Here is a 13441-nt window from a genome sequence, read left to right as displayed (position 1 = left end):
CGGAAGTTATTACATAGTTATTTTCATGACGCGCAAAGTCCCAGTGGGAAAGTGGAAATTCATTGCCTTTTTCTACCAAGAAAAGATTAACAACTACGGTTGAACGAAAAAATGCATCGCAATGTATGCGAGCGGATGATGTGTAGTTTTGAAGTCACAAACATGGTTGCCACAATTGGTAACTTTCTACCAAAATTGATAACTTTTAAACGATTTGGTAACTTCGTAACTTTTATTTTATTTTGGTAAATTTTGCAACCAAACATCTACTTGCATTACTAGAAAGAAATGAATTATGTTTTGCCTGTGTGTAATTATAAAAACCCTTCGAGTTTCAGTGGCAGCACTACTGACACTTCTACAAATTTACTTCGATAAAATTCGAGTCATCTCATATTCGAATACTGGAAATATTTGAACTACAGTGGCAGCACCACGGGCTGCACTTCTGAACAACTTTCGAATGCTTGCGATATTTGAATTCTACAGTAAAAATGGTATAAAAATTCGGCCATCTGGCAATTTTTGGTAAGGTCCCGGAATTCTTTTGATTATTCCGGCACAAAAAATAAATGTCGCGTGATTTTTACCAGTCCCACCTACCGACATGTATTTCGACCCACGGAATCCGAATCTGAGGTCCGTTTGACACGTACAGTAAATTATGAAAACCTAAAAAAATAGCTGGAAATTTCGGTTAAAAGCACCTGCCACTTTTTTTGTAAGCCGGTGCTATTATTCCGTGAGTCGCAGGTTCAAATATCGGCACATTCCAAACGAAAAATGACACTGAAGATGGCACAACGCCGAAACCGGTTTGTCTCCAAGCCAAATTTGCGAAAACATGACGAAAAATCGTTCCACATTACATCATACTCCTACCCTGTCGGAAACACCAACAACGAAAACGAGAATATCGGCACATGCAGTAATTAATTGATAGAAAATTATTTTCTAATAAAAAAAAATTATTATAATTATCAATAGCAATTTCAATCTTGATAATTTATCAAGAAAATAGATTTAAACTTCTTTGCTAGAACTGGGAGTTTTTGATAAATAATCGAAAATTGACAATTTATAAAAATATTGAGTTTATTAAGTGCACAGAATCTGGCTGTAAGTATATACACATTTGTTATGAAATATAGCAGTTTTATTCAGTATATTTTTTTCTCAGTGAAGAAGTGAAGATTTTGGTATTGAAGATTTGGTAACTTTTGGTAACTTTTCTTAAGAGATTTTGGTAGAAAAAAATGTTGGCGAGTGGCAACCATGGTCACAAACAAAACGAACCGTTTGAGAGCTAAGAGCGCGGTTGCCCAAGAACGTGTACGTAGCGTAGCGTAGAAGTACGTAGAAACATATCAAGTTTGCTGTTGATAGAACGAGAGAGAAGTCACGTCTACGACATGGTCGTGCGGTGGTGAGTTTTTGTGAGCACGCAGCTCTCATAAGATAGATCGTGTCAGCTAACACGTTCTCCGTTTTTACGTCCGAGGGTAACTGTGCTTTAACTCAAGTATTTTTTTTCACGTCATCTCAACAGCTGCTGTAGCCGAATGGATGCGTGTTCGACTGCCGTGTTGTTGGTCACGGGTTCAATACCTGCAGCACCCATGATGCAATAATACAAGGTGGTATCAGTTGTGACAGCTCGATTTGACACTGCCTTCGCTCAGTAGAATGAGAAGAAAAACGGGAAGAAATGAATCCCCATATGGGGGAAAAATATATAATTTCACATTTTCTCCTAAACAAAATTTGCTTTTTTATAGTATATTCGTTATGAAATGAAATGAAATAATACAAGGTGGTATCAGTTGTGACAGCTCGATTTGACACTGCCTTAGCTCAGTAGAATGAGAAGAAAAACGGGAAGAAATGAATCCCCATATGGGGGAAAAATATATGATTTCACATTTTCTCCTAAACAAAATTTGCTTTTTTATAGTATATTCGTTATGAAATGAAATGAAATAAGAAAAAATACCTTTTTAAGAAAACAAGGTGTGTATACTGAGAAAAAATAAAAACCATTCAGCTATATTAATGGGCAAAGAATAGTTAAAGAAGTAACACTGCTTCACGTAAGACAGTCAATATGGCGGAATTAGAGCGAGAAGTTGCCAACTGATAACACCTTGTATTATTGCATCATGCGCAGCACCGACTTAATTTTTTATTTTTTTTATTTAAAAATTCTATTTGTAGATTCTATTTGTAGTTTCGCAAAGCTATATGCGACACATTACTTTCGTATAGCATCGTTGTAGAGAAATTTTGCATCCTTTCGTGCGTAGGTTATAGGGGATATCCACTACTTTTTGCATTCCCAAACATTACCTTTTCCCACTGGCGTGTTCCGTATAGCCACGATCCACCAATGCCAACCAATATCAATACATGCATACTTAATAGCTAAATACATATGTACTACAGAAATAACCACAACCGTATAAAAAACCTGTTCCAACCAACCTTATGACCAACACTGTATTCGAGTGGTGTCACACGATAGCCATAACCATAGCCATAGAGGCCAGTTGAATTTTGGTTTTCCGCCATAACTTTATCGGTGGATATCTGAAGTGTGTGTTGCCAGACGTTAAAAAAATATATATTGTTCACAGCCAACGTTTTGGCATAGGTGTAGAATTTGAACCATTTAGCTATGCAAAAACCAAAAATTTGGCTCGATAGAACTTCTCACGGTGATTTCAACTGTACCAAAATTATTTGGCGCAAAAATACAAAATATATATAAAAGGTTAAATTAACATTTTTTGGTTTTTTGAAGTATTAACATTTTATGAACTACATAACCGATTCAAGAACAAATGATGCCAACATAAGACAATTAATTTATCTTTCTGTTGATGTGCATAATTTATATGCTTTATTACCTTTTTAATCGGAAAATACTAAAAAACCAAAACAAATTTCGTATCTTTTCATAAAACAACATTTTTAAACAAAATTTCAGGAATTAATGCAAAAGAACTTTTTCAGCTGGTGTCCACGGTTGCATTTCAAACATATTAAATTTTTATAGCATTTTTAAAATTCTTTCAGATGGACAAAAGACAGGGTATACATGTATATTTCTTGTTGTTCTGACTTCTTTTTGGCTTGATGGTCACTTATAGTCATTTGTTGATCAGGAATAACTGATTTTGGGAAGTTTGAGTACCTACCGCAATTAAGCAAACAATGATAGAATCTTCCACTTAGGCTTAAATTAAGGCTTGGACTTCTGGCTTCAATCCCTGAAAATACTATTCCTGCACCTTGGCCCTAAGGTCACCAATAGTCGTTTATTGAACAGCTAACACTGATTTTTACACACTTTTTTCAATTGCATAATTTTCCAGTATTTTTTTATTGTTGGACGATAAAAAGTAATTGAGTATAGGTGACCGTCAGGGCAAGGTGCAGGAGTAGTATTTTCAGGGATAGTAGTCTGTAGTTCTAGCTTTAATTTAAGCCTAAGTGGAAGGTTCATCACCTTTTGTTTCCTTGCTGGAGTTTCTCAAATATTGCAAAAGACACTTTCACCACGTTTTTCTCAAAATCTGGAGCTGATGGAAACTTAATACTTTCGGATTCGTAATCTGCACAAAAAAGGCTCAAAAACAGATTTAACATTTGCCCCATCAAAATCGGTGTTGCCCTGTGTTACCTACACTAATTATATAAAGAGAAGCTCCTTCTTTTTATAAGGGGTGATCTCGCGAACGGCTGTACCGATTTTTTGAAATTTTGGATCGGTGTTGCCCTGTGTTACCTACACTAATTATATAAAGAGAAGCTCCTTCTTTTTATAAGGGGTGATCTCGCGAACGGCTGTACCGATTTGTTGAAATTTTGGATACCTACTGCAGACTTTCGATACATTAAGGGAGCGTGGCATCATCCATACATATCGATTTTTTCATACCGTATATATCTGGAAGTTTTTGTTGTAGTGTCCCTGAAATTGGTATAGAGATTTTGGGGCTACTGGAAAAGGGACATGACGTTTTCCAAACATATTGAAACTTTTACCTATCTGTAAATATATACACCGAGAATACAGTTTTTTTTATTTTTCATAATAAATTTCTTGTTAATTTTTTATAGAAATATAGTTCATTTTGCATCAAATGGCACCAAATTTTGAGTAAGCAGTTTTGTAGTTCACTCAATTTCAATATCATAAAGTGCACGTTTTTAATGGCTAATAATTTACCGTTCAATTTTGAGAATTTTTTTCGCTGATGATGTTGCGCATTTTCTCCGTATAACGAATGCGTGATAGTTTTTTTGTATGGGAAAAAATGCCGAAGAGTGTCAGTATGTAAAGACTTATTCTGGTGGCTTAACTCCTCTTAAACGACGGAAACGATTTTAATGAACATTTTTTTATGTAAATTTTTAGTGGCTCTGGATCCGAGTTATTGCTAAAAATCGACGATTCGAAGGCACCAGGGATCAAAGTCAAATTACTCCCGTTAAATCAATCATCAGAACCATTGCGCCCCTTGCTTTACGGTGACTAAACAGAATGTGGACCAATCATACTCACCAGTTTAGAAATTGCCACGAACTTTACTATACAGATTGAAGAACGATTCACTATCGAGCCGCAAGGAATTCTTCCCGGTACAACCCTTTCGTCAGGTTATTTAAGACGGCAATAGAGGATATGCCTTCTGTCGACCACAAAATCAAACGTGAACGTAAATTTCTGGCGAAAACGTTGGACCAAATGTTTCAATAAAAAAATTGATTTTTGGCGGGGCGAAGTTCGCCGGGTCTGCTAGTTTTTAACTAAAATGTTTTCTTTTGCATATTCAATATTATCAAAAAAGATAAAAATATAGTATTTATTGTACCTGAAACCTTTTACTTTTAATAACATTTAATGAAAAATGCACTTAAATGTATGTGCGAAAGTTTGAAGTATTTATGTATTTATTTTTCCTTTTACTTAATGCTCAAAAAATTTAACACTAATTATTGGCAAATCTAAGGCTGCTAAATAAAAATGTGTAATATATTAAAGTGCACTTAATCAAAAGTGTTTTATTGTATATTCATAAATTCATTTTATTTTTTGACTCCCAACGTAGTGGTTTTGGTCCATAATTGGACTTGTATTTTTCGGTCTACTTTGAACTAGCATGAGACTGGTATATTTCTGACCGAAATCTGACAACTGCCATCTCGTAGGGCATGCCCATGTTAAAAATACTAGCTGATTGCATGGAAAAAAGATAGTTCGCTGACTAGTTGGACATGCGGTTCATACTAGTTGTGAGGTAGTTTACAACTAGTAAATTTGACTACAGGGAACTTAAATACTTGGAGTTAATATAAACTAGAAACACTAGTTTCAAAGCAACACGTGTTTGTTTTTCATGCTGGGTTGATGTGGTGAGTGCTTTTATATGTATGTTTGTATGTATTTAAGTGCGTATATGGTAAGTGTTCATATTGCAATTAGAGTGTATTAAATTTCAAATGTGCAACAAACAAACTGAAAGCTTCTATTTAAAAAGTCCTTTTATTGATAAATGAGCTTTCGCTTCGATATTGTGTTCAGAGATAAATTCACTTACGGCTTCGTAGTGTGTGCTTTTAACCCTTTCCTATATCTGTGGGATTATATGGCAAAATGTGTACGCAACTACTTAAGATTTTCGTAAGGAATTATGAACTGCAAATTATATCTAAGTATATTATATTCTTGTACAAAGTATCTAAATATGTATCTGCTTCGTTGACTACTATTTAGAAGTATAAGCTATTCTTTAAATATCCAATGAGATTAGCATCAAAAGAAAAAGTACATAATCTTTAAATTTATACTGACTGAGTTGGACAATATATGCGACACATAAATATATTGAGCAAAAAAAAAACACTAAAACGCATTGAGTTTAAATATGCGCATGAAGGGTTAATTTCTGGTTACGGGGAACCACTTAAGATAATACTGTTCTTGTATGTATATAAAGTAGTTATGCGTGTATATGAGTATATAGATCGTATGCATATACTGTATACACTTTGTTTTTGAGACTATGTAATCTCTGAGCATTTGTTTGATAAATACTTGTCGCCAGATCACTTATAGAGCTTTCAGTGCTACTAGAAAAAATGATATTAATAACTCCGTTTAGCAATAGTTTAAATATGCTAATAAAATAAATTCATTTACCACTGAAAACAAAAATAGTTGCCAACCATTTGAAACAAAATAATTTAATTTTAAATCAGAGGCTATCAATAAATGTTACTATACTAAAAAGTTGTTACTTTCATTGTTTCGACTTTTACAGGTTCCCTGTAGTCAAATGAACTAGTTGTAAACTACCTCACAACTAGTATGAAACGCATGTCCAACTAGTCAGCCAACTATCTTTTTTCCATGCAATCAACTGGTATTTTTAACATGGGCATGTTCTACGAGATGGCAATTATCAGATTTCGGTCAGAAATATACCAGTCTCATACTAGTTCAAAGTAGACAGAAAAATACTAGTCCAATTATGGACCAAAACCACTACCTTGGGAGTCAAAAAATAAAATGAATTCATGAATATACAATAAAAAACTTTTGATTAAGTACACTTTAATATATTATACATTTTTATTTAGCAGCCTTAGATTTGCCAATAACACAAAAAAAATCGATGAAAGGTTCCTTTGACCAAACCTAGTCTATCATAAATATGTTCTTGGGGTCGCTGAACACGAATCTGAAGTCCGTTTTGCCCCATCAGGTTGCATCAAGTATGAGAAAACTACCCAAAAAAAAATTGCAAGCTAATATGATGATTATTTTTATTAAAGGTTATATATTCTAAATTACTTTCTAAGTTTAACAAAAACGTGTAGATATTTGTTGAAGAGAAAATTTGTACTTTTCGTATTCATTATCATATAACGAAATTACCTAAAAAAGTGGTGATGTTGATGATGAAAATTGTAATGAAGATAATGATGAGGTGGTTAACTTGTAATTAATGATGATTAGGATTTTAACAAATTTTCATTAATAATAAACATTATTTATGGGAGTAACAACTAAATTGCCGCTGTGGTGTAGTGGTAAGCAGTGCGCGCTTCCACTCCACAACGCCTGGGTTCAAACCCTGGTCAAAGCAACATCGCAAAAATATAGAAAAAAGGTTTTTTCTTAACAGCGGTCGTCCCTCGGCAGGCAATGGCAAACCTCCGAGTGTATTTCTGCCATGAAAAACAGCTTCTCATAAAAATACAATGGTAACGCCATAAAAACCTACATAAAAACAAAATTCCCACTAAACTGTTTTCGGATTTGTCTTTTCTTTATTTCATTTGGTGCTAGTCATACAAATACATCAAACTATTTTAAATTAATTGCACGTATGAATTTATCTCCACGTTCAGAGTCGATTACCCCACTGTGCAACGGTTCGAAAATAAGTTTTCGATAGAAATGACTTGGAATTTGTAGAAAAACTAAGAAAAGTTAGAAAAGCAGAAATCCACTTGTCGACTCGCTGGACCCTTTTAACTTTTCCTGTCACTTTTTTTAAAGAAAGCAGGAAAAAATTTTGTTTTAATTATTTACAACAAATTCTTTATATTGCTTACTGCTTTTTCGATTCCTTTCCAGATTTTCTCGGGATTTTTTCAGCATTTTTCTGAGATTTTCTAGATTCTTCGTATCTGAATTTTCAGGAACACTTCGGATTTGTTCGGACTTTTCGTATCTTAATTTTCAGAACTATTTTTGGGTTCTCTTAATTCTGAATTTTGCATATTATGAATGCCCGAAACATAGAAGACGGAAGAACTTTTTTGTTCAAAGAACTATAAGACAGACTTTGTCTTTTACTTATGTACTAAAAACTATACAAAAATAGAATGCTCCAAAAATGCATGTGAAAGAGTAAAGTCCGAATTTTTATGCTCTCACCACCTAGGATTGTTCTACATATACTGAAAAAACATACCCCTATTTTTTATTTTATTTTTTATCAAAAAATATTTAGAGGTCGTCCAAAGCGCTAATAGTTTTCCATGTAATTTATTTGGGGAAAACACAACTTTTCGTAGAAATGGTATAGAATTCTTAAAAATCTATATCTTTGATCGGAAAGCTCTGTTTCTCGGCAGAAGATTCCCAATAATAATACCCAATTATTTATTTAACTAGTTTTCCATAGTAACTACAATTAATAGGTCAGCCAAAACCTCAAAAAATGCAATGCGGGGCTAATATATGTAAAATCTTTAGTATTAAAAAAATGGTTAAATAAACAATTGGCTATTCTTATTGGAAGTCTCCTGAAGAAAACTAAATCTGTTCCGATCCAAAAATATTGACTTTCAAGCATTCTATACCACTTCTATGAAAAGTTGTTTTTCCCCCATATAAAATACATGGACAACTTTCAGCGACCTCTTAATACTTTTTTATTTAAAAAAAAAAAAAAACAGGGGTATACTTTTCTGATATAGAAAAATCCTAGGGGATGAGAACATTAAAAAGCCGACTTAACTTTTTTGGACGAACCTACATTGTACTTTGTACATATACTTATGTAACGAACGAAACGTAAACTAGTTTTCAATAAATAATTTGATGTTTAGCCCAATTGCTATTTCCGATAGCCAGATTTCATTTAATTTTTGATATTATCATCGTTATGTTAAGTATACAAAGCTATTCAAACAAGTTATGATTTTTTGCAAAGAGGGTTATTATAGCTGAACAAATTAATAACTCATATGCGTTATGGTAAATAAACAAATCGTTTAGTAGTTTTCGACCACTGAATGTGAGCAGTTGTTAAACAAATATTAACGTGAGCTAAATAAAGTAATTTGTAGCGGCAAAGTCTACAGGATCAGAATCATGGTGTTTTTAGAACTGGGCGTGGTATCCCTGCTCCTTATATACATTTTTTACAAATGGGCCATACTTAAGTACAATACATTCAGGGAACGTGGAGTTCCATTTGAAGAGCCCTGGCCTTTAGTAGGCAACGCGGGGCTGGTTGTGCTAAACAAAGAAGGCTTCAATAAGACTATACTGAAATTTTATCAACGCAATAAAGATCAGTGAGTTTCTCGCATGCTGTACTAAATATTAACGAATCTATATATATTATGTGTGGAATTGCATGCAAGCTGATACTATAGGAAAATGATGTTTGCATTGGATGCTCATAGTAAACGACTTCTAGTAAATATGAAAAAAGATACTTATGTATATGTACTTACATACATAAATATATAATTTTATTTATAGAAGTCGATTACTTATCCTAGAATAAAATATAATTTTTGTGTTTACAAGGAAACTTAAAAACTTGTATTACATACATACATACTCATTGCGTTAAATAGTGTAAATAATAAATATTGCCATATTAAGTTTTAGGAAAAGTGAAATAAAGAAAGAAGTTAAAAAAAAACTGCGAAACTTATATTATATTTTGGTACAAACTCTTCTCGTTAAACATTGTAAATTAAAAATGAATGGCCATTGCCTTTTTACGAAAAAGTCGATGATGAAATAATGTGAAAAATAAGTCGTCACCAATATGTACATACATGCATACGGTGACCATTCGTACCAATTTTGAGAAAATTGTCCCGCTGAATATTTTTTAAAATTTGGGACGTATAAGTATATCGATTTTTCTTATTGGTACCGATTAAATACCGAGTTTCAGTCTTTTCTTTATTAATTTAATAAGAGTCTCCCTGTACTCCGGCCCAGAAACATTTTTTCGTACAAACGTGGCAGCACTTTCGTTCTCAAAAAGGACATAGAATATAAGGGAGCCATAAACATAGCCATCATCCTGATTTTCTATGATCTTTGGTTATGATTTATTCCGTCAAACTGGTACTCTCGCTATATTGCAGTCCATCATTCTTGTCTAATTTTTTTTACGGTTTTTATAATTATATGTTAAGTTTTTTTAATGAAACGATTCTAACTTGAATTTAGAGAAATTATAAAAAAAAAATACTACTTCCCTCAAAAAAAATCATGCATATGAAAAATACAAGCTGTAGATACAGTGGCGAAAATATAAGTAGAGAAGAGATATTTTAGCATTCTTTGGCTATGCTCCTTTTGATTATTTCATGTTTATTACTTTTTTATGAAAGTGTAGCTCGTTATCTAACAAAGACCATGCAAGTCAAAGTTTCAAACTTTGTACAAAAATTAGCAAAATTCCACAAATTTTCATCAAAATGTTGAACTTTTTAATCTCTTACTCAGAAAATGCAGTTTTGTTGCCCATTCAATTCAAAGTGCAAGTTTTAAGTAGCTAGGGCTTACCGTGACTTTTGGTAAATTTTTTTTGAAAGGTGTTGGTAATTTTCTCGGTACAAAAATGTTTGAACATCCTTTGCATGGTAACAAAAGAAGCGCGGACAAACAACTGGCAACATTCAACGGTAAGTACAAGGTACTTCAAACCTTGCATTTTATTATAACAACATTTAATGGGCTACAAAACAGCAACTGCATTGTAGTGAACAATTCTAGAAAATCTGATTAAAATTTCGATCAACATTTGCTAAAATTCGTCAAATTTTTATAAATGTTCTATAACGTTTGAAGTTTTTATTTACATGTTTTAATTTTTTTAAATAGTAAGTTATATTTTCATAAAAAAAAATTATACAAATTTTTTAAGGAAGTAGCCAAAACTTGCAAAAATGTATTTTCCCTATTTATATTCTCGCCACGGTATATATTGTGTGAATGCATTTTTGCTATAATTTTAAAGTTTTTTCTCTTTGTATTGTTTTAAATAACATTGTATGTTCGATTCGATGCTTTAGAAATGTTCCGATTTTTGGCCACAGAAATCTGGTCACCGTACACATATGTACATATATATCCATGTGCATAGTACAAGCCCGTGTGTCAGTAATTCTAGTACCTGATGAAATCGATATGGTGATCATGGACTTGTTGTAATGAATTTTCGATTCCATTTCCTTACTCGGGAAATGTAAATGAAATTAGGAAAGAAACATGATGGTGAAGCGAATGTCTGTAGGGTTTATAGTCAAAATATCTGTTTAAAAGTTTCTCACAATTTTCTTTGATTTTTCATCACTGTATCTACATACAGTATCGGTCATATCAATATCACCCCATTTCAAAGTGGTATTGTTTGCCACTCATATTTACTTATTTATTTTTAAGAATTTTCAATTAAAACACAGTTCATTCCCTAACAAAACCCATATACACCCAAGTTTAAAACTTTGTAGAAAACTAAAAAAACTCATCAAATTTTTATTCAAATTTCAAAATTTTTTCTAATTAAATTTTAGCGTAATATGCAAGTTTCAAATGGCTAAAAATTACCGTCGATTTTTTTAAATTTTTTGCCAAAGGTGCTGCGGTTTTCTTTCATATAACGAATAAATACAATTTATTTGTCTATAACTAGGGTTCGAACGATACTATCGATATTGAGTAAGTATCGATACTGGGGGTATAAAAATGAGTACTTTAATATTCGATACCTTATTTGGTGATTTTACTCGATACTTAGCAAAGTACTCATAGTATCGAATACTTATTAAAACACACACTTTTTAAATTTTTTCTTCCATTGGCAACCCAATTTTCTTTGCTTATATGGATTACTATCATTCAAATTTGTCCATCACTTAAAATGTACTAAAATTGCGTGTAGTCGGTGGCATAACATAAACCATATAAGTTAAAGTTTAATGGCCTTATTCATACAAAATAAAGTAGGTTTAAAGAGCTTAATAAAATGGCATTTTCATACATTCTTCAGTTTATATACTGTGAGGACCAAATATCCCTGAGGAATTTGGCACACACAAATACCCGCCATCAAAACAACCAACAACACAAGTCATAGCAACACGAGTCATGGCAACACCCAACAGCACCGTCGCACAGTGTATCATTTCCATATTCTAGAAAAGATTAATTCCATTATTTTGTGTCGCCAAATTTGAAAACAACGTCAAGAATGTTTTTAGAAATGCCTGATAAATACGAAACAATAACAACTAAACAATTTTAATCAAAGTGTATGGCGGGACGGGGTTTGATTTGGAAAATTACCGAGCACAATAATATTTAAACTTTTATATTTGAAACTGAATCTCAATGTTTATTTTGTCGGTGTTATGTAATTTATGCAACAATTACTAAAATACCATTTTGGTCTTATTTGCTTGGGTATGTTCTTTTTAATGAATATACATTTTTGGGATTTTAGTAAACTAGGACTGAGTATTCCATGTTAAAGTAAAACGATGTTAACTTAAATTTATTTTTAGCAATTTATTAATTTCATTAGACCCGCAAACTCGTTATCCGCCACTATTCGATAAAGTTTGTATCTCAGTTTATTTGCCACTCCTCTTAGACTTTAAACAACATAATTTTAGCTGCTGGAAAGTGCAGGTTCTGATGAATTTTTTTTTGTTTCTGGCCTACTGGGAATTTCATTTTCTTCGAGTAATTTATTTGCATTTTATATCGACCGAGACAAGTTCTTATATTTTCGTTTTGAATAGAGAAAGCCTGATTCATTACATTTCCAGTGGTATCCCATTTTTGTAAATAGAGTAAGAAATATTGAACTTATAACGGAATTTTGTTGACCAACTTGACTTTTTTATCGATATTTTTCACGCCCATAATTAAAAAAAAAAATATATTTATTTTTAAGCCCATTTCTGTCAGTTTATAATTTCTTGTTATAGGGTAATCCTAAATATCAATTTTGGGCATTTTAGCCTTTGCAGTTAGTTAAATATTTCAGTTTTTGCATTTTTTAAAATTGCAGTTATATAATAGGGTGGCATGACAGTAACTATAAATTACCATTTTTTTGTAAAAAGCTTTGCCTATCTTATAACGTACCTTTGGGCAAAATTTCATTGATCTATCTTCAATAGATTTCGAATTACAGAATTAAAAGCAGCTAGATGGGTAAAATCTTACACTGTGCGTCGGTGCCATGACAACGCAACATCACACAGCAACATGTAGCTGCGCGACCACGCAACATCAAGCACACAGCCAGTGATGCCAGACATTCTCTGTTAAAAATCCCACGAAAAATGGGAAAAAATCCCTCAATTACCCACAGCTTAAAAATTTATCCCACGAAATTCCCAACGAATTTAAACATATACATGTTTCTGTAGTAAAGAAGTAAAATCCATTAAAATAATAATAATAATAATTGGCGCTTACACATATGTGCTTCTCCTCCAATTTGTGGCGTGCCCCTTGTCACACAGAGGGGAGGGACCTACAGTAGACTGGGTCGGTCCCCATACAAAAAAAAAAAGTTGCTAATGTCCGCCCCTAAATTTAAAGATTATGTTGAGAGGGTTCTGGAAAAATTTTTTTTTTTTTTTTTTAACCCTCCGA

General features: G+C 32.7%; 2 protein-coding genes across 4 annotated transcripts in view; one reads left to right on the top strand and one right to left on the bottom strand.

Moving 5' to 3' along the window:
* Positions 1-13441, bottom strand: part of LOC118742329 — a 212823-nt gene that overhangs the window by 92768 nt on the left and 106614 nt on the right. The window lies entirely within an intron of this gene.
* Positions 8808-13441, top strand: part of LOC118742328 (cytochrome P450 9b2) — a 46402-nt gene continuing 41768 nt past the window's right edge. The window contains exon 1 of the mRNA XM_036474317.1: positions 8808-9099. Coding sequence (XP_036330210.1) covers positions 8894-9099 — 206 coding nt within the window. The 5' untranslated portion in view covers positions 8808-8893. The remainder of the gene's footprint in view (positions 9100-13441) is intronic.

The sequence above is a fragment of the Rhagoletis pomonella genome, unplaced genomic scaffold (assembly GCF_013731165.1).
Source record: "Rhagoletis pomonella isolate Grant_MI unplaced genomic scaffold, Rhpom_1.0 Rhpom_scaffold_00007, whole genome shotgun sequence".
Taxonomy (NCBI): domain Eukaryota; kingdom Metazoa; phylum Arthropoda; class Insecta; order Diptera; family Tephritidae; genus Rhagoletis; species Rhagoletis pomonella.
This window is presented reverse-complemented; position numbering and strand designations above follow the sequence as displayed.